The sequence below is a fragment of the Phalacrocorax aristotelis genome, chromosome 8 (genome assembly GCF_949628215.1).
Source record: "Phalacrocorax aristotelis chromosome 8, bGulAri2.1, whole genome shotgun sequence".
Taxonomy (NCBI): Eukaryota; Metazoa; Chordata; class Aves; order Suliformes; family Phalacrocoracidae; genus Phalacrocorax; species Phalacrocorax aristotelis.
The window spans coordinates 22034203-22058961 of record NC_134283.1 but is presented as its reverse complement, the minus strand read 5'-3'; the positions used below and the strand labels follow the sequence as shown (position 1 = coordinate 22058961).

At 44.1% G+C, this 24759-nt stretch overlaps 1 protein-coding gene across 3 annotated transcripts; it reads right to left on the bottom strand.

The window, feature by feature from the left end:
• Positions 1–1085: 1085 nt before the first annotated feature.
• On the bottom strand, positions 1086–24339 carry RFWD3 (ring finger and WD repeat domain 3). 3 transcript variants are annotated; one of them, XM_075101773.1, is made up of 14 exons: positions 24287–24303; positions 23773–23873; positions 21622–22003; positions 19996–20228; positions 18130–18230; positions 17812–18009; positions 15528–15619; positions 13252–13366; positions 7853–8081; positions 6519–6669; positions 4711–4887; positions 3884–4098; positions 3407–3624; positions 1086–2771 (listed from the first exon to the last, which is right to left on the bottom strand). In XM_075101773.1, the coding sequence occupies exons 3-14, from the start codon at positions 21999–22001 to the stop codon at positions 2628–2630; spliced, it is 2253 nt and encodes a 750-aa protein (XP_074957874.1). In that variant the 5' UTR covers positions 22002–22003; positions 23773–23873; positions 24287–24303; the 3' UTR covers positions 1086–2627. The 3 variants fall into 3 exon arrangements, with proteins under 3 accessions (XP_074957874.1, XP_074957873.1, XP_074957872.1); XM_075101772.1 differs by lacking the exon at positions 23773–23873 and having other exon boundaries at positions 24287–24339; XM_075101771.1 differs by lacking the exons at positions 23773–23873; positions 24287–24303 and adding an exon at positions 23554–23714.
• Between the last annotated feature and the right edge of the window lie 420 nt (positions 24340–24759).

Below are 24759 nucleotides of genomic sequence, written 5' to 3'. Positions count from 1 at the left end.
AAAAAAAAAAAGCCTGTGCATCACTAAGAGCAAGGCCCTGTCTGTAGGAGTCACAGTGCTGCCCAGCTTTACCCATTGCCTCACATCAGATTTACTACACAAATTGCCAAGGGGCCGCCCTGCTCCACAATAACAAAAATCTTCCCAGACACAGAAATAGCCACATAGTGGCTTACTGCCCAAAACACCAGTGAAACAGCTAAGCCTCCAAGGACAGCTGCCCTGCATTATGCCGAGGCACTTGTTTTTCCTTCCTTCCATCCCAGCATCTGCCCCTTTGACTTCAGACAGAGATGAGCAAATTTCATCAACATATTTGACCTTTTATCAGCCCTCAATGCTGATGGCTTTCTGCACACAATTTAGGTGTTCTTTCCTGGAGCCTGCTACAAACCTGTGACTAGGACAGCGTTACGAGGTCCTTCACATCTCAAACCTTTTGCTGTTTTAAACTCTGGATTTGAAAAGAGAGTGAACATGAAAGTGTCATCTTCCATTATTATTTTAATAGCATTTAAGTTTGTACCTCTTATTCTGGTAGGGAGGTATATGGTAGAAAACAAGTGCTACCTAAGAAATCAAAAGCTGAGAGGCCTTTTAATTTCTTTTTTCCTGTGTATGTTTACATTTTTCAGAATTTCTTGTGGGAAGAATGGGTTGGAGCTGACTGAGCACAGATAATGCCTCAAAATGGCCGAGCACAAGCAGCTCATTGCACTAAGGTGGCAGGGAGCAGCCTGCTCCTTCTCACAATGTTATTCTTTCAACTAACCCTTTGTTCCTGATCATTAAGATGCCAAAAAGGCTCCCATCAGTGAGTTTATTTCCAGTCAAAAGGATGTCCCAGGTGCACAGCCTGACTTTGCTCAACCCTTTCCTTTCTTCTCACCTGGTCCGAGCAGGGTGATTGAGTGAGTACTCTTCATTCACTAAAAGCCTACAATTATTTCAGTCTGAAGCTCAGTGTGGCTTGGGGGCAATACAAAACACAAGAAACCTTTCCTGCATACAGGGATGCTTGCTCATGGTCACAAAATATGCAGTGTGTATTGCAGAGACATATTTTTAAAGTATGGCACCACCAGTTTTATTTCATAACTATAAATGATTTACTTTTATAGTATATACAAATATAGGAACAAAATACTATACAGAAAAATATAAAGTTAAACAGAGATCTTCTCAATCTCATTTTTAAGATGGAAGATGAACAGGATCACACTGTGCAAGCCCCAGACTTCAGAAAATAAAATTGTTTGGTCAGTTTAAGTGGTGGCACACTCAATCTGAACAAGTTGGGTGCTGCTTACCATGGCCCAAGGCAGAGGTGTGCCAAGGGATATTTTTCCAGCACGGGAACTCTTGCAGCTTCCAATATCCTTCCAAGTTTGATTTCGTTAAACATAAAATGAAACCTAAGTCCTCTTTCACAATCTGACCTGGAGATAAACGTTCTCACACCCCTCAGCGTATTTATGGTAAGGGTGGAGCCCAGCTGGCCAGCACGCATCCCCTGACCTTTGATCCCACCCCATCGGCTCAGATTTAGGTAAAACAGCAGAGTCTGCAGCACATTTGCACACAAATACAACTGAAAACTGTCTGTGACCACTGGTGAGCTGGCAACTATGGTTTAAGGAAGGCAAAAGGTTGGTGAAACCAAACTAATTAAATCCCTGAGTTTCCACCAGTTCCTCAAAGGGCAGTGGGGGGGGCAGAATTCCATCAAAAAAAAAAAGCAGCCAGCATTCTTTCCAAGGTACCGTCCTGTTTCAGTACATCACACTCTTTAAGGAAGGACACCATGGACTTCAGCAGCCAACAGTATAAGAATCATCTCCTCCTCTTTACCTGTACTTCTCCAGCTCCATTTTCCACAACCAAACTGTCCAAGTTTGCTTGCGAGTGAAGCAGGGAAGAGAGAAAGGGAAGGAAACAGGGGCAGAGAGTTAAGGAATTACAGTGCAAATTATATAGCTCATGGGGGGGAGAACCACAAAAGAAAAAGGTTCTCTGTAGACTTTCCAAGCCTGTTCTCTCCCTGGCCACAAAATAGGGTCTGTCCTCACCAGGGAATAACTGCCAACTGACCTTCAAAAAAACATGGGAGTATGTTCCCTAAAGCAGTGAACTTGTTTTTACACTGAGTATCAGCAATGCTAGCGAGGTGCCGATATTGCCACCTTTTCTTCACCTAGTAATCACAGCAGGACTCTGTGAGAAAGTACAGTGGGAGTCTCAGGTTTTCAAGTTCCTCTTATTTTGTTGATTCGTAAAAGAGCTTTGCAAGTCCCTGTGCTGTATTCACACTGGAAAAAAGTGCAGCAACACACACTAGAGACAGTCCAAAAATTATTGCTGTGCTGAGGCAAGCTTGTGGAGTTTGACTGAAGAAAACTGACCAAAGAAGAAATAAGGTCAGACCTAAAAATGAAGATGGAGGAAGAAGGGAACTGCTCCAGGCACCAGCACATCCCAGTTCCTGCCTACTGCCAGGAGGGTGCCATAGCGGTTTCCATCTCAAGTAAGCAGCACGTGCAGGGCAGCAGAGTCTGGGGCTGGGCAGTCGTGTAGGGTTAATCAGCAGCATATTTGGAAAGCCTCTCTGGCAGGTAGAGCAACCAATCTCAATGCCACTTGTAGATCTTCACCATCTTCTCAGTGAGAGTGGCCAGGAGGTGGGTTTGGTTCACTTCCAAGGGGCAGATATCCAGCACAGGCAGGTCAGCCTGCAGCTTCTGCAGCAAGGAGCCACTTCCAGCATCCCATAGCTGTGGGACAGATGAGGTCAAAGACTGCAGGATTCTCTCCTCCCATCCAAATCAGAGCTTCCTCTCTCTAAGAGGAAAGCCTGTCCCCAAGTTACAGGACCCTTTCTCTCCTGTCACGCCCAGCTCGGATGGTCTTTAACAGACTTGCAGTGTTATGTCACCCTGACTGCCCTCTCCTCTGACCCTGGCTCATGCAGCCTGTTGTCAATCCTCCCCACCTGAGCTGCTTTTTTCTATAAAGGGCAACCCTTCTCCTCATCTTCCCTGTCATTCCTAAAGAGCCCACAGCAACCCTCCCCCAGCACTTACCATGTTAGCTATCCCACCAAGTCCCCGTTATACCAGTTATGGTGCCCAGTTGTGCCAGTGTGCCCAACTGCATTCCTCTGGTGGACAACAGGGGACACTGCCTACATTCCTTTCGATGGATGTGGACCACAGACCTTGGCTAACATTGAGCACCCCAAGCTACTGGGAAGTTACACTTGCTATATAGCAAGTACAGACCAACCTGCACGGGGTAAGTGTGGGACAAAATAATTCTCGCCAAAACACACTGATGCTGTGACTGATAAGGCTTTTCTCCTAAGAATTGCAATAAAACCCACCACCACACTGAAAAGAACATGAGATACCAGGGCAGAATTAGATGCCTCATCACCAGCACACACAAAGACGCTGCCATCCTCCTCTGGGCTCTGAAAAATGGCATTCTTCGTCAGCAGCTTGCAGGTGGGCCCAGCACTGAAAGTCTGAACTGGGTTAGAAGAACACACCACATCTTCAGAGCCCTCAGTCAGTGAGCTGCAGGTCAGTTCCATCATCACACAACGCACACATGGGTTATTTTTACCTGTGCAGCAAAATAAAAAGTTAGCTTTTAGAAAACTGAATTGCAGACAAATTTTAACTGTAGGAATACAAGCACCACCACCCTGCAGCTGCCTCCTTTTACCCTCACCCAGTCCTTCTCTACATGCAGGTGCTCATTGCTCTGGCCAGGGCAGGTACTACATTTCTGCTGTGCCCGCAGCACCAAAGCGGCTCTTGAACTCAAAGAGCAGGCCAGAGCAGCAGTGAAAAGGGCATTGCGGATGCACACCATTACATACTAGGCCTGTAAGTTGCGAGGCAGTGTCGTGTGCTGATCTCTGTTTGAATATCGATGCATCCTCCAGGTTCCAGCGGCAGGTAATGAGGCCGGTAGGAGTTGCCATCTTTCTGTTCCCAAAAGCAGGCTCCTTCCAAGGTCCCAGCTAATATTCCACCATAAGGCAGTGATGCAGAGGCCATCCGGGGCAGATAGGAGAGTGATACCATGGGGCACCTGAAAGTGTGATTAGCAGGAGTCAGTGCTGCCAGCTGCAGCTGTGCTGGTGTTCTGCCTCGCCTCAGAGCTTGTCTCCCCAACCACACTGGAAAGAAAGGGCCTAGGCAGGCTACAAAATGGTCCTTCAAGCAAGGAACCCCAATGGGTTTGTCAAGCATAAATGAAATTCAACTTACACTACTGAGCCTTATGTTTTAAACAAGCATCAGATGGTGCACATCAGATGTGTGTAAGTCAGCACTTGGTTCTCTAAGTTGAAGAGGTTGAAGTGCCAGCGTCTCACACCCCTTTGTAATTTGTCCTTTCCAAATTAAATCCTAAACCCAGCTCCAAAACAAATCCAGTTCTCCTGGTTAGGCTGCACCAGTGGGTCCTTTTCTGATCACCCTGTGCCTTAAAAAGGTGCAGATGCCAAGTGCTCGTACTAAGTTATACCATGCAACCTTATGAGAGACTTCTCATATCTGTGCGAAATTTGAGTTTTTGAACAAGAGATTCACATAAAACAATTTAAACTATTACAATTGCTGCATGATTTATGGAAGAAGCTACGTTTGGCTTAATGCATGTTAGTGAAGTTGAGAGGAAAGCAAAATCCTTATGCCATACCTAGACTTCTGAGGGACTAGTTCCTGGACATGAGAGTTTGTGTCTCTCAAATCATATATCATGATAGAGCCATTGACTAGTCCAGCGTAGACATAGTTTGTATCATCAAGACACCAGCAGCAGCTCCAGACAGGACGGCCAGCGTTGTATGTCTGCACCACAGTATTTGTTGCCAAGCTGCAGAAGAAAAGCAGAGTGTTGGCCTGTTGCACAAGCATCTACTGATGAGAAAAGAACATAATTAAGGTAAGCAAATTTAGCTTTTTGAAGTCTTTAGACTGAATTCTGAATTAACTCCTCCTTTACTCCAGATATGAATCTGAAAAATATAGACAGAATAATCACTTGGATGCTGCCAAGTGATTTATAATTCTTCCAGGCCAATGCTTCTTTTCCCAGATTGATCTTTGGAGCCTGGGAAAGGAAATCTCAGAGCAGGGTCTCAGCTGCCTTGCTGGAAAGAGAAAGCTAAGTTACTTTTCTGGAAACAATTAGGGGAAGTGACTCCAGTGTAATCTTGTAGTCTTGTATATTCCTGAGATCACAGGGCTCATCCCTTCAGCTAACATCTCTCATTAATTATTTCCCTCTTTTTTTACAGAAGAGGAACAGTGCTTATGCCTCAAAAGAACACAATTTAAGCAAGAGTGAGACAGTGAGTGGGGTAAAGACAGTTAAAAACACATTTACAGTGTTAATTCTTTAGAAGCTTGATTTGTGGAAGGACAAAGAGAGGAATACACAGAGGGGCACAAGCCAGAACAGTAGATGAAGCTGGTGTCAGAGTAGAATGTATTTGCAAAGGGCAGCGTTGTCAGCATAGGCTCAGCACGTTGAGAACAGCATGAGACTGAAGACAGCACATATCAAAGTAACTCTGGATATCCTTTACAACACATGGGTTTCTCCCTGAGGAAGATGATGATGCTCAGAACTCCAGAGACTCAAGTAATTGCTCCCATGTAAGCATAAGGGGAACAGCCACAAAGACAAACCTGGCTGGAGAAACAGGGAGCTTGATATCACACGAGGGACTGGTTCAAAACAACAGTAAAAACAACCCCAAAGTCACACTGTGACACTGTCACACAAGTTTTGAAGCAGCTTAAGCTTAAGATTGAAGAGCAGCACAAAGTAGCAAGAAAATACACTCGCAGGCTGTAAATTCTACCAGGACTGGACACATTTTTCTCTCAGCCTCCGCATAAAGGAGCAGGTGGGAGACTAATTAAGTCTCTGCTAGCTCTAGAGAACCTGTGTTTGTTGAGCACATGCTCAACAACACTGCCTATACATTCATATCCCAGCTGAATTCCATGCTCTGCAAGAAGTTTAAAGTCAGAGAAGCCAACTTAGTGCAGGGAAGAAAGCGCCCAACCTAAACACCCCTTGTTTATGTTTTATGCCGTCCAAGTTCCCACACTTTGCATTTCCCTGCAGTAACAGAAAACCAAGCGGAGAGTAAATTTCACATCTATACATTATGCTACATTTGCTCTCAACACAATTTGGCCAATCCATGCTGAATTATTTGTTTTCTACCAAGTTCTCCACAGGAAAAGTATCACAGACAAGTAGCTCTGCAACACCTCCTCCTAAAAGGTCTGAAAGCTTGAACAATTATTCCCTTCCATTAGTTCCCACATACAGGAAGAATATGCAGACCTGATCCATCTTAGCAGCTTCTTTTGGAAAGCAGAACAGCAAGCGCTGCAAGACACTTGTAGCAAAACAGAACAATATCCAGTCCAGCCTCCTGGACACACCAAAACTCTGCTAGGACAGGTTGCTGCCCCAGCAGGGCTCACCTGGTAAGTTTGAGAGTGTTGTCCAGAGCAGCAGAGAGCAGCAAGCCATCTGCTCGATTGCCGAAAGCCAGTCCCCGAATCTGTTTACTGTGGATGGGGATGTACTGACTGCTCTTCAGGTTGGCCACGCTCATCATCTTAACACCACAACCTGTCACAGAAGAAGGATAAAGCAGGTTATCATAAGGCGACATACACATACAACTAGCAATTCTATACCAAAATTACAATGTCTGTACTGAACCCCATGGTGGGATGAACATGTAGAAGTTATGTGCTGCTCTGGATAAGAACTACCACAAATCATTCCTTTAGTTCAAATGGCAACAGGGCTAAATCCCTAAGGATCCCACCCAGCAAGAGCAAACTCGGTATCAGTGTTATAATTCTTGCTAAAGAGCAGCAGGTTCTTGTAACCAGTTTCTTTAAATACATTCTTGCCTAGATAAAACCCCACACAGCAGGATTACATTGCTATTTAAGAGAACAAGTGTCACTGCAAAGAATGTTTGTGGATGAACTTAACCTGTGTGCAACAGGAGTCACCACAAAGCCTCCATTCAGAGATTCATTCCCTGGCTCCAAAAGCCAGAAAAATAAGGTCAGTTGAATGCAGAAAACAATTTTGTTATGCCCAGATAAGGCGTATTAATATCCAAATCATTAATCAAATAAAGTAAGTTTCATCTTTCAGAAAGCACTGAAGTACTTTGCAAATAAACTCTCTCAGAATCCTAACGCTACATCTATTTCATTGAAAAAGCAAGTTGGCACTGGTCCAGGTGTCAGGTCACTTGCTCCTGGCCACAACAGCATGACAGAAACAGGGCTGCCCATGACTTCTTGGCTTCCTATTTCCTCACTGGGAAACAGTGCTCCTATCATTCATATTAAAAGTTTTTTGCCTTTTTTTTTTTAAAAAAAAAAGTATTGACAAGTCAGCTGCATGTGGATCACTCCACCTACAATTTGGGGAACAATGTTTCTCACTCAAGCACTGAAAGCGTCTCCACACGCCCTAGCGCAGCTGGCCCCTTGTTCTTTCAGAAGACCCACCTTTGCAAGGAGTAACAGACACACTTTTTACCTTCTTGTGGAGGCAGCACTTCAGCAGAAGAGCCAGAGATGCTCTTCTAGGATTCTGCTGTAGAAGTGATGGGGGTAAAACAAACTACCTTGCTCAGCAGAAGTTACCAGTGCAGGAGCCAGATGAATTACAGGGAGCCTTAGGAGCATTCCCAGTTTACAAAGAACACGCAGGAGAAGGTGGGGAGCAGGGAGCAAGTAGAACATGCATTTAACCTTCACCCCCAAATCTTGACTTGCTTAATTACCAGGAATAAAAGTAGACTGTGGAGAAGGCTGTGATACCACAAGACAACTCAGTGAGTCACAGTATGCCATTACTCTGCAGTTCCCAGTCTGAGACACCACAAAAACCTTTTCCAAGTGGTACTTGCGCTGGCTTTGGCTGGAGGGGAGGCTGCCTGGGAGGCAGGTGCGGGAGCTACCAGGTTGCTGAGAAGGACTCACATTGTGCTGGGCCACCACAGCCTTCAGCTCCTGCAAAGAAAAAGACCCAAAGAGCTTTAATGAGTCACTGGCAAGGTTAACCTACTGTGCTATGTTTCAGATGCTCCAACAACAAGTGCATTGTTCTCAGATAAAGAGGAAGAATATGCTCCAATTTCCAGGCTGTTCCTGAAATGCTGGATTTCCAAGTCCACTGACTATGACAGTGAGCAACAAAAGCCTTCAAAATGCTATGAGAGTTCTGGCACAACATAGTCAAAGTCTGTTATTGTATGTATCAGAACCTGTGGGAGAGAGGACTCTTGGGCAACACGTAATAGCCAGCAACGATTATTACCAGATCAATGCCGTTTAGAAAAGAATGAACTGCCAAGCATTACATGCAGTTAAACCACAAGAGAAAGTCAATTAGAACCATTTTCCAGAATTTCTAGAACACCCCATAAAAAAATTAAAAGCTCAAGTTTCAATATAAAGGGCGTTGCAGGAAACGAGTCAGTCTAATGAAGATGACCCTGTTCCTGTAAACCCTGGACAGCAAATTCCAGGAATGACACGACTCAAGAGCTCTAGCCCTGTTTTCTGCCACCACCCCGCTCTTCCTTCACCTCAGCTGATGACTGCTCAAGGATGCTCAGCAGATACGGCCAAGGACAGCTTCCATCAGCAACAAGGTATTCCTAGAATTCCTTTTTCCACAGAGATCATCGGGGTTGAAGTGGCTATGCAAGTGGCAGCACCGGCATATTGCAAATCAACTAAAGATGCCCCCCAAAAGAGCATGTTGACCAACCTGCTGTAATCCAAGGGCAAAAACAGACAGTACGGAACCCCAGGGATATTAGAGGGAGTGTATATATTAAGAAAATTGCTACTTGCTTTCTGTTGTCTGAGCAACATAGATTATGCTTCAAATATTATGTAATTTTTAAACAATTAAGGGCCACAAGAGTGATATTGTGAATATATTAGTAGACTACCAGCCAGCTTCAATATTCAACCAGCCACTACCACTTAACTTGCATCTAAGCAAAGGCAGCAGTCCTCCAAGATCAAAGATCAATCTCTACATTAATAGTTATCATCAAGACCTATAACTTTTGGAAATTGCTCAAGAGGAGAACGTTCTGTTATTTTAGAGGTCTCATCTGTTTTGCATCAAGCTCATTGCAAATTCCCCAAGGGAATAAAAATCAAAGCTGAAGATTCAAGATGATCCCATTAGAGCAAGCAAAGATAAAACAACCTGGGGAGGAAGAAGCTGGGGTGGGGTGGTAGTGGTGTTGTGCTAGGATGCTTATGAGGGAAGCTCCCACCTTCAGGCTTACAGTAAGCAGTCAGTGAAAACACAGGTAACTTAGAAGAAAGTGACTTTTAATCAAAAGCCTAATAAGCTCGTTATCTCTAAAAGGCAGGAGGATACCACCACTGAGGGTCAGAAGAGGTTAAAATTATTTGTTGCTCTCCAGAGTTCACAAAACTCTCCCTGTCACCTGCACTCAACATTCAATTTTTACATGAGTTATTAAAAAGGAAACCAGGCAATTAAAGCTACAAGGACAATTAATACAATGTTTACATTTAAATACAGTGCTCAAACCCAGCAGAATCAGGTGGTCTTACTGGAGTCACGTTACCAAAGTGATTAAAAATGTTGCACTGCAGAACAAATTCCACAACTGTGCTCAAAAGAACACTCTTCTGGTAGTGTAAAGCCTCTACTTTCCTTGAAGATGCGTGCAGAGTTTTGCTAATGCCCAGTGTTGACTAAGGGCCTCAAGGGCATGCCTGTCTCTCTGCACACACCAAGACTGCCTCCTAGATTTCAGCTTGTCATTGTGATGGATGAACAGAGGCACACAGGTTGGGGAAAGAAGAGGATGTACAGCAGAAGTCTTCCTGAGGAGTACGCATGAGAAGTGGAAGCAGGAGAGCACAATGAACAGGAAAGGAAAACACCAGGTACAACAGATTCAGACCAGTTTTCTTTTGAGGATTAGGTTACAGGCTTAATAGCCAATCCAAAGCTTTAAAGACAAAGGCAGTTATCAGATGACTGTCACTCTCTGGCTGTGCTCCCACAAACCTCTTACAGAAGTCACACCCACTGTCTTGTGCTACACAGCCCCAGGCTTTGCAGTTTGCAAAGCAAACGTTTTTTTTTCATTTTGCACAAAAATTGTGAAATTGCACATCTTGCATTGAATAAACACGTGACTGTACAACCTCAAGCTATGGTGCAGGACTACAAGCATTCCACCTTCCTTTGGTTCAGGTTCAAATTCAGTCAAAGGGACACAGAGCATTCTTATTCAGCCTCACTGTAAGCAACAGCTGAATGAAATATTGGGTTTTACTTACTTCTAGATCTTCCCCAGACATCAACAGGAGGTGAATACAAAGGTCACAAAGATGAAAGATATTTATGCAATAAAACCATTAGCCTAAAATTTTTCTAAAAGTGCTAGGTTCACACATTTTAATTGGTATTTTGCCATCCAATTCTTTCTGGATGCTCTGAAAATACTATTTAAAAAAGCTTTTCCAGTACATTGAGCAATATAAACTGACCTCTGCAAGGCTCACAGTTACACTCACTTTCCTCTTCACAACAGCATTTCCCGGCTGGCCCTCCTTTTACTGCTCCATATGCAAACAGAGCTACTGTTTCCCACTTGCAAAAATGAGTTTGCTACACAAGTCGATCAGTGGCATTAATGCCAGAAGCTAGAGATGGTTTGCTTATTGTTAACTAAACTTTATTGATACTTTTGGCAGACTCAGAACGAGTACTGCAGTAACTCAAACCTGATTCCCAAGTTCTTTGCGCTCACAAAGAAAAGGCTTTAGGCGAAAGTAAGGCTTCAGCAGCACTGCTTCCAAAACGCAAGCCTGAACCTGCCATGCAGTGTGTAGCATATAGCTCAGCACAGCACACACTGCAGGTTCAACACATAGAAACACTGTCGAGAGCTTTCTTCCAGAGTTTTAGTTAGCTACCTACCCTCTCTCCCCTCAAGTTCCTTTTGTTATATATTTGCATATAGCTAAAGACAAAAAACCAACCCTTTTCTAGCCTCAATCATCTTAAACACTTCAATACCAAACTACAACAGACAGGATTGTTAATGGACAAGAGTGGGAAAAATGCATACAAACCTAAGAAAAGGTCATAACTAGTGACACGACTGCTGATGAGGCACACCTCTCCAGCACATTAGAAATAAAAAAGGGTTCACATAGTGACTTATGGGGGGGAACCAATGGCATTTGCTTTCCTGAAGACTTCAGACACGAAGGTTTGTATGCAACCAATGAACATGCTAACTATTCCAATAAAGTTCTGTGCAACTGAACTTTGCATACCAGATGTCCCCCTGAGCGCACGGACATTTAATGCATTTCTTTTGTAATCCCACAGCACTTCGTTTTCTATATTGACTTACAGCTTTGTATGCCGATTAAACATGTTTTCTTGTGCCATCAGTAACATTGCTTGCTAAAAGGACCAGGGCAACAGACCCAAGATGTAACAAGGCAAATTCAGATTAGATGTTAGGGGGGGTGGGAAAAGTCTCAATGAGGGTGGTCAAACAAGAAGATGCCCAGAGAGGCTGTGCGTTCTGCTTGCATACACTCAACACCTGGTGTGACACTGCCCTGAGGAACCCAGACCAACGCTGAAGTTACCTAGCAAGGGTCCCTTCCAACCTAAACGATTCTATGCAAGTAGTTCCTTGTCTTACAAGAGGTCATCTAGTAAAGCAACCCATTAGGCCTAGGCTGAAAATACAGTCAAATGACTTAGACTTATTCCAGACTTCCTGCTAATTTTCAACTCCCCAGCGAATTGTTTTACTGTCAGTTTATTCATAGTATAAACGAGGACCTGAAAATTGCTTCCAGCATTCACATTAACCACCACAGGACAGTGATGAATGCAGTATAAATACTGAAACAGAGCTTAAAGAACACAGGATACTTAATCTTTATAACATGCACTTCAGTTAGACTGGATACTCTATCATTTCACACCAAAAAGAATTGCAGGAAGACATTATGGACCTGCAGTTTTATCTTATTCACATTTTTCTTAAGCCAAAGCTTAAACTGGGCCAATTTTCTTATTAGCTCTGCTGAGCATACAGCTTCATGCAAGAATTTAGGCAAGCAATTTATAAAGCCTCATCTTACATCACACAGGAAGACTTCAGCACAGGGGACGTTGCTTAACGTACAGACATGAATAGCCAAGGCTATAAAAAAAAAAATCCAGAAGTATAAAAATAGGCGAGTTTCTAGAGAGTAAGAGATCAGATATCATCTACTTCATACAACAAAAAAAGCAGCAAACTGGCTGTGAGATGGGTTATTGGACAACTTAGCAGTGGTGGAACATGCCAGATAAATCACAGTTGGAAGCCCCAGTAAAGCCCACAATTTACAGGAATCCTGCAAAAGCAGCTGCAACAGATTACAAAATATTGCAGTATTGCATGAGCCAGAAAGGAAGCAGTCATTTAGCAATCAGTCATTTATTTTCAGTAATTTGTATTCCAAGGGAACAGAGGTGCCTCTTAGCAGCCATTCAGCCCATGTGTACAGCCCACCCTATTGACAGGCCAGGTCTCACAGTACCAGAAGGTGCTTAAGTAGAATGTTGACTGACCTTCACAAAAAAAATTACAGGGTTTTTTGTTGTTTTCTTTTGTTTTTGCAAACAGCCATGCCTCTTCACGAACTACTTCTCAAAGGCTCTTGACTAACTAGTGGTAATAGGTCCCATCACAGGTTTACTACAGAGATTTTCAAAGCTTATTTTGATGCAGCTAAGAGAAAGATTAGAATAAGTTTGATGCTGGATTACCGGGCCTTTCCAGGCACCACAAAACCTGAGCAGCCTACAACACCAGCAGCCAAAAAACTATACTGCTAAGCTGTACTTGCAACTGTGATTAAGTCTTAGAAGCATACAAAAAAACCTCCAAAAAAAACAAAACCCAGAAGGTCAGTGTTATGTAGTATACATGAATATGCCAGCCTGGGATGTTTAGGTTACTCCTGATGATTCACCACCTCAGTTTACTAAATCTTGCTGCTCATTAAAACTGGAAGCCTGTCTTTTCTCCTCTAAGGGAACATGCAAAAGACAGGTTGAAGAGAGAGGAAATCGTCTGTGTACTAGCAGCGTAAGACTCACCTGAACTTGCTTGCGGAGTTTGCTGCATTCATCTGTCAAAACCTGCAGCTGGAGACGGCTCTGTGCAGATTCCAGTTCTGCCTGTCTCCGCAATATCTGCTCCTTTTCTAGAGAGCTGGAGGAATGAGAGAAAAGCAATCCTCAGGACTAGGTAATACTTAGCATGCTTCTCTGGGCTGTCAACTCCTATCTCCAGACTTCATCCTAACACAGCTCCTATTCAGGTAAATTTAAAAGTAACAGAAAATCTGGTATCGCACTCATCCAGTACATTCACCTCCAGATGCTCTCAGTTATGAAATTGCACTGGATGACTCACTCACAGCAGCCTTTCTCCTCACTCTCTCCAAACGTGCTAATTTAGATGAGAGTAAAAGTGAAATCAGTTTCATTTTTTTCCCTACAGAAATAGTCCTGCAAATTCTATACCATCAACATCCATGTAACATACCGTGTCAATAACACAGCAAGTCATAACACAGTAAGATCTTCAAGCTTGTTTCTACTACCAGTAACTAATTTTGTATTTCAGGAAATATAGCTGTATCAGGAACAGACAGATACGGACAAATTCTCTGTGAATGCCCTTAATAAAGCCATACTTACTACCTCACCTTGAGCCTACAATTTAGCAGTGGCAGTTTTGGTAACGTACTTCAATTTCCCTGTTGTATATGCTTTGCATATGAAGGAATAAAGACGGAGGAGAAACACCAGTATTCCTTAAAAGTATCTGCATATTTGGTCTAGAATGTTGACCGCTGCATTCTGAATGCATTTCTGCACCTTCAAAAGCTGCAATATTCAAGTTATTTCAGTAGCTCAGGCGCAGGGAGATCTAGCTTGGCTAATTACCTTCTAAATATACAGACCTAGCCTTGCATGTTTACCAACCACAGACCTCTCTCAACTCCCTACAGTGTCTTCACATAATTTTTTTTGCTGCAGAAGAAAATGGGAAATATTTTATTTAACCATCGCAAATGCATTCTTCACACAAGTACCTGGAGCCTGAAGGCTGGCTTTTCTGAATGTGAAGAACAAAACCCATGAACTTAAACCTAATTCAAGGCTATGTGTAAACAGCATTGATGCATGCAGCAGCATTCGCATTTGTCCTCCACTTGTGGCTGTGTGCCACAAAGCAGCCACTGCCAGCAACTCAGCTGGACTGACAGGCGGTCATTGCTGTCTGCCTCCCAACAAAACCAGAGGCAGAGGAGGCGTAGGGCAAGTGGGAAAGGGCTGCAACGAGAGCCTGAGACACAAGCAGCAGTTAGACAACTACCTCTCTGTGAGAGATAACACGATTTATACACCCAAATGTCTTCTGTTTTTTTTTGGGGGGGGGGGATGATCGATCTTATTTATCATTTGTTTTGCAGCATCGACCCCATAAAAGATGTGTGATCCTTCTAAAGGTACAGTTCAAACACCATCAGGTAGCAGCAATCTGGACAGAAGAGGTATTTTCCCTTTGTGACAGTTACTCCTCAATCATTTCTGATTAACAATTAACAGGATAGTGAGGTTTCTGTTGAAAGACTGCATTGAAAGAACAGCAGTATAGTTAGGGACATGTGAAGACCACCCCAATTAAATTCTATTCACTAAAAGATTCAGGGGAACTCTGATATCTACAGGTTTTTAATTTCAGAATAGTATCTGTGACAGTATTTTACCTAAAATAAATTAGTCCCCATCTTCATACCTGCTTTTCCTTTTTTCAATAAAAAAGTCTACATTTAAGTTGGAGGGGGAAAGTAGAGTCATAGGAATGCTTGCTGACCTTTAAGTAAAGCTACATGAAGAGTGTGACAAAGCAAGATGGAAAGTGATTCATATGAGACACTACTCTGTTTAATTCATGCAGAAAAGATGGCAGAAAAGGTCAGCGATTCACGCCCCTTGCATTTCTAACTATGACTTGCTTTTCTCATCTAATGATGAATTAGCAATATACGGCTTTTTGGCAACAACTCTGCATGCTCTCCCGTGATGACATTTTGGGATACAGCGCAAGATAGCTTTTGCTATTACAGTGTTGCAAAGAGCAAACTCAAGGATTCTCTTCCAAAAGAAAACTCTCCTTCCAAGTAAGACACATGCAACTGAGCAAGGCCTCGGTTTGTTAAGCCAGCCATAGTCAGGATAACCCAAGGGAATGCACAAATTGCTTTAGACAATACAGGAAATTAAAGCAAGAAGTAGAAGCCAGACTGCAGCTTTCAATGGCAGTCAGTCAGCAAGGTTGTACCTACGTGGAGACTCCATACCTTTTCATGCGTTCCTGTTCACTGGTATCCAGCGCTTTCAAAGTACGAGCATACAGTATCACGATGTCAGAACGTTTCGCGTTCTTATTGCACTAAAATAAAAGACAAGTTCAGTTCATCCACAAGAATTTAGCTATCTGAACTATGCATCCCTACAAGTTGAAAGGCATTACTTTGAAAAATCCTTATATCTCTGAAGGGAGGGGTTGTCTACTTAAGAACAAGTCCACAAAAACATGAGCATACCACAGCATATTTGCAAGACACTCTTTCAGACTGACACCAGAGCTCCTCTAATTGGAGCTGCAACAACAGTTGAGGTCGTGCATCCTATCGCACCTTTCATAATGCATCCCCTTGCTTCCCACTAAATTGGTTCTGCTAAAGCACCACCAATGTAGCATGGTCAGGTAAGTTCCAGGGACCAAAAAAAAACCCCAAAAACCATAACTAAAACAGACAAAGGGGGAGAAAAAAGATCTGAAACAAAACACCAGCCCAACTTCTATTTTGAAAATATTGAGACTGGCTGCTTGGGCAACAGACAACAATTTGGTAACCCCTGAGTATACTCCCAACTCTATTATTTACATACCATATTTCCTCGATCAAATCATGTGGGCCCAAATCCATTTTTATAGATTCCATTCCAGTGCCAGTGTGAAACACTGACATCCCACTGATTTCAGTGATACACAGAGAGTCAGAGAGTTCAATAGTTTTGTGCATCTGGCTGTGACCATTTAGTACTTTAGATTCACCTTAAAAGGAAGGGATAATACCTCCCTGAATTGGGACTTGGAAGAAATTATGGCATCTGCAAGCTTACTGTTTTGCAAATAGGCTTTGTTTATCAGAAAAGAGGCAGTGAATACTCAGATCAAGTAACCTATGCTGAACATTAAATTGCTACGTGCGCTTTAAATGCAGACTTCTATTATTTAGTAGCACAAAGATATCACGGGCAGCAGTTTCTGATGAGACAACTCCCCTCCCTTTGTAAAGGGCTGCCTTGCAGAGCAGTAAGTGGCCAAGATGGCTTTCCTGGCAGCCAGCAGCTGTCACTGGCAGGATCAGGAGTGCTGCAATTTCACAGTAACTTGCACTCAAGCCACTTAGTATACAGAGCACCACACACAGCAGCTCTGTGCTATTCAATTAGAGAATGCTCAGTCACAAAGGACAGTGACTGAAAATGAAGGGAAGATGATTTAGCTGCAAGGTTCCCTCCAGAGCAAGAAGTTCTTTCAGGAAATTTTTGGTAATTACATCACTAGAAGAGGAGCAACCACCCCTTACGAGCTGTTTAGGGTTCAAGAAGAAAGCAGTCACAAAATTCCAAACAGCAAAGATGCTGGGAAGGTCTCTGGGAATCCTGTCCAGATCTGGATTGGGTGAAGAAAAGCTTACACAGAATTGTCAGGGATAAGAAAAATAAAGTTTGGGCCTTTGCTATGGCAACAGTGATTCTTTAGGTTTAATCACAGCGCATATCAACACAAAGTTTCTTGTTGAAAGGAGGGAATCCTGCACTAAGTCAAGCAAGAGCATGGAAGCTCTCAAAATGACAAAGCCAAAGAAACCCTGGGCTTCCAGCCACCCATTTGGAAAGTGGCAGAACTGAATCCTATTTGCAAGGTACTTGTTGACCTATTTTTTGTCATCATTACTTTCTGGAGAAAAGCAATAAGGAATGGAAGCACATCACAGAGAGATGTAGACCTAATTGAAAGAGATCTATATTACCCATGGAAACAAAACCAAAAAGAGGATCTACCACTCGCAAATAGACATTAAATGATGCAGCTTGTTTCACAGTTCACTCTCTGAAAGCTACCTAAACAACCTGATCTGCTTAAAGGCTGCAAAAGCAGACGCAGTTCAAAACAGAAAATTAACCACCTGAAAATAATTCTAAAACAGATTTCTTGTCCAAAAACATATTCTTTATGTTTTGTTAATTGCTTCTAGGAATCTGTCTGCCATTCCCACACTCCAGGACCACAGTGCAGTGTTCTGAAACCAATTACAGGTTTAGCACTTGAACTCCCAAACTTCCAAGTTACTACTCACAAATGGTCCGCTTCAGGAGAAAAATTCAAGCCGAAATCCTCGCTTTAAAGCAGTGCTAGTTGTTCCTGGCCTAGTTACATCAAAATAATGGTGATTTTTCTTATTTGCGGCAGCAGGCAAAGGTACAGTACAACTGCTCCATGCAGCAAGCAACTGTAGCAGAAGTTACTAGATAGCAAGTTGTTCCAGTGCACATAAATGTACATTTTACCTGGGGGCACTTCCCTCCCTGCCCCTTGAGCCATCTTTCAATGCAGGTATAACCAAACAGGTGCCCACACCGCAATGCCGAGAGACGGTGGTCCCCAGCATTGGTCCACTGCTCAAAGCAGATCGCACAGGTATCCCCTTCTTCCTCATCCAGCGGTGCAACAGGAACTGATGGCTCCAGTTTCTTTAGTGGAGTTCTCTAGGATTAAAAATTAAAAAAGAAAAAAGCTAACAACAAAACCAAACACATGAACTTTTTTAGACAAATGCAGCATTTACCATACTTAATCTGTCTCCTAAAGAATTTAGGTCTCCTTACCTGCTTTTGCTGGACTTCAGCCTCTTCATCTCCATGACTACTGTGTTCCGCAGAAGCTTGAGACAAAGCTTGGGGTGGCTCTGCTTGGACCTGACTGGAAACTAAAGAAAGCATTGCTTAAATGAACTGACACCTAACAGGGGAAAAGGAAGTCCAACTTGACTTGATCTGAAACCATTGGGGCACAAGGTAAGCAGTGCAGCAACAGCACAGATTAGATACAAAGCTTCAGATCAGTGTCCTGGGTGCCGAAGGTCAGGCGGTTTGTGTGTAAGCCCTTCTAGTCACCAACAGTAGCACTAAAGAACTTTATGTTTTCTTTTATAAAAGGCAGCAGAGTTTCAGTGAAAAAGGAGAGGTTTTTAAAGACAGCCATTATTATCAGGATTTTCTGACCTGCTGGAAATAAGAATACCTGCATATAGGTCTAGAGTTAGGCTGATGTAAGGTTACACCCCTGCCTCTAATAATGCCTGGACAAAAGACAGACACCAATATGCAGCAGTTATTTTGCCAAGGGATCTAAGCATGCATATTTCATGTGCCAAGAAAGCATTTACCATATGCTATCTGTCCATTCACCCTGACTTAACTACCAGCTGGAAAACTGCTTATCTGAACTATCAATTCTGCTGGCCCATATGTTTTTGTAGCAGGCCTCTGTTAGCCCTTCTGTTGACACATGGGCACACAGAAACACTACGTTTGGATGCCCTAGCATACTAAAAAAGGAGCAGAAGTCATCATCTCCTCCCATCTCCTGACAAAACAAGTTATTAGCCATGATTAGTATTAGAGGCAGATATTCCTGATCCAGTGGAGAGGCATCACCTAACCCTGGCTAACCTCAATAAAGTGTTCAGCCTCTATGGTTCAGGGCTGAACAGGAACCAGTCGCTTATATAAGCAAAAAAGACAAGGGGATGCCAGAAAACCCAACAGAGAGCATATGTTCATGCAATATTAGACAGCACTTAACAGCTTGAGCTCCTGTCACGTGTAAGACCAGCTCAGAGCAAGAGGAATGAATCTGGTCAAAAGACACCTCATGGATGTACCCTCAAAAAAAGGTGTCAAGGTGGGCTGGCCAACCAAAACCAAAGCTTAGGGCAGAGAGTGAAGCATAAGGACATTCCTTAGAGACTGAGGTAAAAAAAAAAAAATAAAATAATCTTGTTCTCATATTCTCTAGGCATCAATAACCTTGATTAGCAAGTTAACTATTTGTCACTCTGACATCAATCGCGTATGTTCATCACAAACAACGTCACTGAAGTGTGTGGCAGCCTGTGAACACGAGTTTGGATAACATATTGCGAGCCAAAAAAAAGCCAAGAAAAGAAAGACACAAATGAAAAGCCCACTGTCCTAAGTATCTCTACCTCCTCAGCTAAGTGTCACAAGTTACAAGAATGAAAACATCTAAAACGAAGCAGACTGAAACCGCAAGTAATTAAAAAAAAAAAACAACTAGATCTGATCCTTCTCCAAAAACTGAAAGCACTGCTGATCTCCAGAGATGTGACTTGATGTCTTCAACAATACTCCTTGATAACATACAACAGCGAAAGTGTGCTAAGTAATAATTGCCAAATTTGAAGTTATTCTGAACATTTCCAGGATTTGGCACAAGCAGCATCCAGCAAAAAGATTGTATTTAGCATTACAGCAGCAATCACCCATTGCTGCTACTGCTCTTAGGAACTGCTTGCCAGAAAGCCTTGTGGTAGCAACCCGCTCCCGTCAGCTGTGGGCATAATGCTCTCTTAGCACTGTTGTGAAGCTCAAAAATTTCCCCACTGAATTTTAAAGCAGCAAGACGAGTTTCTGAAATAAGCCTCTACACAGCTCAAATATAGCACAAACCTCCTGAGCTAGCTGCTGGAGGTGTCTCCTGGGCTGATGGTAACAGCAGTGGTGCAGCCTCCACTGCTTCCTCCTCCTCCGAGGTGCTGTTGTCAGAGTTGCTCACTTCTATGGTTTCATCTGAGCTGTGTTCCTGGCTGGGCCTTGCAATATGCAAGGGATCCAGATGTGGAACTGGTCCTGTAGCTGGCTCTTGGGTCCTGCTGAGTTGAAAGTAACTGTCCAATGCTGTCCTGAGTCCAGAAACACAAGAAATAAAAACCACAGTTATTTGATGTAAAGGAAAGACTCAGCATGTTTCTCCATGCTTGTTTGCAGTAAAATTCCTAGGCTCTGACTGCAACAGGAGGGCAAAGTTATCAAGACAGCCTTTCTCTGGTAAGTGGGCAATCCCACACAATTGCCCACTTCATGAATAATCAGTGGTACCATCCAGCAACCACTCATTTTGCTCAGCTCAAAGAAAATCTCATTCTCTTAACAACAATTATAGTCTTCCTTTGGGGTAGGGGTGGGGGTGGGGTTGGAGGGAGAAGGAAAGCAAAGAAGTGTTGTTCACCAATAGCATAAGGATCCTCTAATTGGTACCTCCAACTCTAACCCAGACCTGGTTCCCACAGCTGCTGGTAATATTAGGCAGACGAGGTTTGTACCAGAGCCTCATTCCATTGACTACTCTGTGCCCAGTCTTTCTACTTTCCCTCTTCTTTTCTACTGGAACTTCATCCTTGGATAGAAACATCCTCCCCTCTCCCCCGATCAGTTCAGCTACCAACTCAATTATCCTTCAGATTCAAAGCAGAAGTTTGTCAGGTTGCCTTCTAGCCCCAAGAACTACCGTGACCTTCAGATGCAATCCAAGGGCAAACAGTACAGTTATGTTTAATCATCTGGAAGGAGAGTAGTTCTTGGTCTCGCTGAATTTAAAGGCAATGCTCCCATTAATTACAATTTCACCCTTGGCATTTACAGAAGCTACAAAGATGAGACAAAACCCAAACAAACCAGAAACGGGGATTTCTTTCTAGCTGGAGAGCATCCCCACTCACCACCCTTTAAACACATCACAAATGTTATTAAACACAGAATTTTTATTTTCCGTGCCTGGAGGTAACAAAAAAAAAAAAACCTACAGAAAAATATTAGTTTGCACGTTTGTGAATGTTTCTGCAGCAATTGTCACCAGAAAACCTAATCAGGCAATCCACAAATCAAAGGTGAAATGCAAAACAGAGCACAAGCTCCTCTGAGCTAAATGCTGGTTGGAACTGCCAAGTGTCAACACTGCTGCAGGGAGCACCAACAGGAATCTGGCAGAGCAGAGGGAACAGTGTGAGCAGAAGCTCTGCAAGCAACATGGAAAGTATAGAAGGGCTCAGAAGTCAACACCACCACTGCCAACATAAGAAACGGGAATTTGCTCAAAAAGAGCAAAGATCCTGCCGGAAGAGATCAGAAAGCACCGTGCCATTATCAAGCTTAAATGGTATGTGAGCTGCCCAGAATTTGGCCACAACCACACACCTGGACTGAGCTGGGCTCTATAAGCCAGGAGACAAGGCAGTTTTAAACTGATGCCAGACTTGATAAGAGTACAGTTCAGATCCAATTTCATTTCTGCTTTACCTGGCACTGACAGTCCTCTGGGAACCACCAATTCTCTGTTGCCTGCGAGCTCTCGTGACTCGCAGACGCTGTGTGACCTGCGGCACAGGCAACGGCCGATACGGATCAAACACCCCTTGCAGCCTTTGCAGTCTGTTGAGAGCCAGGGCAGGACTCAACTGTGGCTCAGGCTCAGCAGCCGCTTCTCTTGTTGTGTCAGCATTTGGTATGACAACAGCGTCATCAGCAGGGAGAACTGTAATGCTGTCTCCTTCACTGAGCACTGAAGCATGGGATGACAGCACAGCATAACCAGAGGGCTCGGTGAAAAACGTCCTGAGGTTCTCTACAGAGTAGCCAGCCGCCTGCTGGAGATCAACTTCCATCTCTTCTTGAGCCATTTCTGTGAAGAGTTAAAAAAACACTAGCATTTACAAGTCTTCCGCCCTGATTCTAGCCTGACAATGGCAAGAATCAGGTGCTGCAGTCAGTGACTACAAAAGCCTTTGGAATTCAGACTTGAGAGACAATTTGTGCTTTCGCCTTAGACATGCAGCAAAGCTAAACCATCTCAAGTTGACAGAGGAATGTGAGCTGGCATAGCAAGCAGTGCCCTCCCAGAGTCCTGGACTCAAAGCCTTTGGCTCAACAGCAGCTAGCACCAAAGGCACGTTGCAAAATTGGCTTAAGTAAGCCTCTGGATGAATATGGAATGCTAAGGATTTCGCATGGATCTTGGAGAATGCAGTTTCCATATATTCTAGAGATTCTCCATGGTGAGCAGCACTGCACTGACACCCACTTACACAGCCAGAAACAAGCTGTACAATGCAGTTCTTTGTCCATCGCATTGCTCTCAGGAGGTGGGTTTATTTTCCAAGTCTCTTTGAATAAAAATCCATTACAGTAACAGATCACTGCAACCCTTTCCCACAGCTCACTTAACAGGCCTTTCAGTTACTTTATATTCACAAGCACTGTGCCAACCCAGAAAGGGTATCGCAGCAGAATCCACAATTGACACGTGCTGGGTAGCAAGTCACCTCCAGCATCAGTGTTTGTGGATCCATATTCAGCCTGAGACTAAATAAACATGAATTTGCAGTAAAACCTCACATATATTATTTAAGGATGGTTGCCCTGCAACCATCTTTGGGATAAAGATTTCAGGTTACCTCCTAAACTGAAGTACTACCTTAGGTTTGGAAGGAAAACAGAGGAGGCAACAGCCTGTGCATTGCTAATTATTATGCTGCTGTCAACCACCAAATTAGGGCACTTTAGTCACCGTGTTCTACAGGCAGGCTTACAAGAGAAACAAGTTCAAGATTATTTCATTAATCGAATAAATAGGTGTGCCAAAGTAAAAAAAAAATAATCCTTTCTCGGAGAAGGTGTGTGGATTAAATGCTGCAAGCTGCTGAAGGTCATTCACATTCTCAAAGAAAACATAAACTGTCATAAACCTGAAAGGCCTTGGGAACTGCAGACCTTAAGCATTACTTAAGAGCCCAAAGCACACACCAAAACTTATTAGGCTAGACACTGTGCCAACAGACTGGCTGCTTTTAGTACAAAGCATAACTAGAAAACATATACAGCAATTACTAGAGGGGGACATATGCTCACATATTTTTACAGATCTTTTAAGAAGTTCTAATCTAGAAACTGCTAATTACTAATTCAGCCTAAGTTAGCCCAAAAATAGATGTTGAGTGCCACCTCCCACCAGAACAGTCATACAGTCAAGACATACCAGTAATCAATGATCAAGTACTACTTCTCTAGCACTAAACTCACATTCGTGATAAAATTGCCAGCTATAAGCATAACAGATCCTTATTTTTCCTATAAATTAACTGTGAGACTTAAAAATACAATCACCATTGTGGGTTAACTAAGCCTACATATTTCTTAATTTAAAAAAAGAGACATGAATACTGGCATTTTCACCATTAAATCTTGGAGTCTTCCTGAAGGAGGCAAAGGCCAGTGCTTCCTTGAGACAGCCAGCTGCCCATGCAGCAGATGCCAGAGGAGCCAGCAGATGGAAGCTCTCCATAAACAAGCTTCTTGGGCTCAGATGAGAAAAACCCAAGAGTTGCTGTCACATCACAAGAGTTGGCGAAGTGGTGCAGCAGGCAGCTTCGCAGAGGCCTCTGCGACACTAACCAGAAAGCTGAAGCACAAGCCTCCTCTTGTGGAGGGCCTCCTCACCGCGGTCAGGCAAACCCAGGCCCTGCTCTGTATCTCCAGGAGTTATACTGCACCTACTGTAATATAAAATCAACCAAAAAAACCCAAACGCCACCCAAAATTAAGTGCACGCTCCACAAGCATGGTTTTATTTCTGGCTTTTTACAGGGCTCTCTTATTTTAACTAAGAGCCACTCACATAAACGGGGCGGGAGAGAGGAGAGCCCCACGCACTCGGGACGCCATCCCCGACCTCCCCGCCGGCGCCTCACCGCCTCTCAGCCCGGAGACCGCCATCACCCGGAGGGGGCCGCTATCAACGGGCCTCCCACCGCCCGGCCCCGAGGGAACCAAGAGAGCCCAGCGGCCGATTGCAGAGGCCCAGCCGCGCTCGCGGTGCTCGGGAACACTGGGCTGGGCTGGGCCGGGCCGGGCCGGGCCGGGCCGGGCCGGGCCGGGCCGAACAGGACCCCACCACCTCTCAGCTCACCTGCCAGCAGACCCAACCGCCCTGCTCTGCTCCGCGCCGCGCCGCGCCGCCCCACCCCCACCACCGCTGCTTCCGCTTCTATTAGGCGAATCGGAGCCAGCGCCGCTCCCTCATTGGCCAACTTCTCCGTTCGTCTATCCGAGGGAACGGAGGGTAAAGGGGGCCGAGGGGAGGCAGAGCCTGTTCTGATTGGCCAGAGTGCAGTAGGGAGCTCCCGGCTGATTGGGCGGTGAAACCGCTGACGGCCATAGGGGGCGGGGCAAGCGGCGGGGAGCACGTTTCTATTGGGGGAGCCGCCGCTGCGGTGAAATGAGCGGGAGCCGTAGAGGATTCAAATAGGGCTCGAGGTAGGCGGGGCGTTGCCGCGGCGGCGGTGGTCGCTCAGCCTTGAGGAAGGAGCCCCGAGGGACCCTGGCCCCGCTGGGGTTGAGGAGAAGCCCGCCATGTCGCCTGCCCCCTGCCCTCCCACCAGC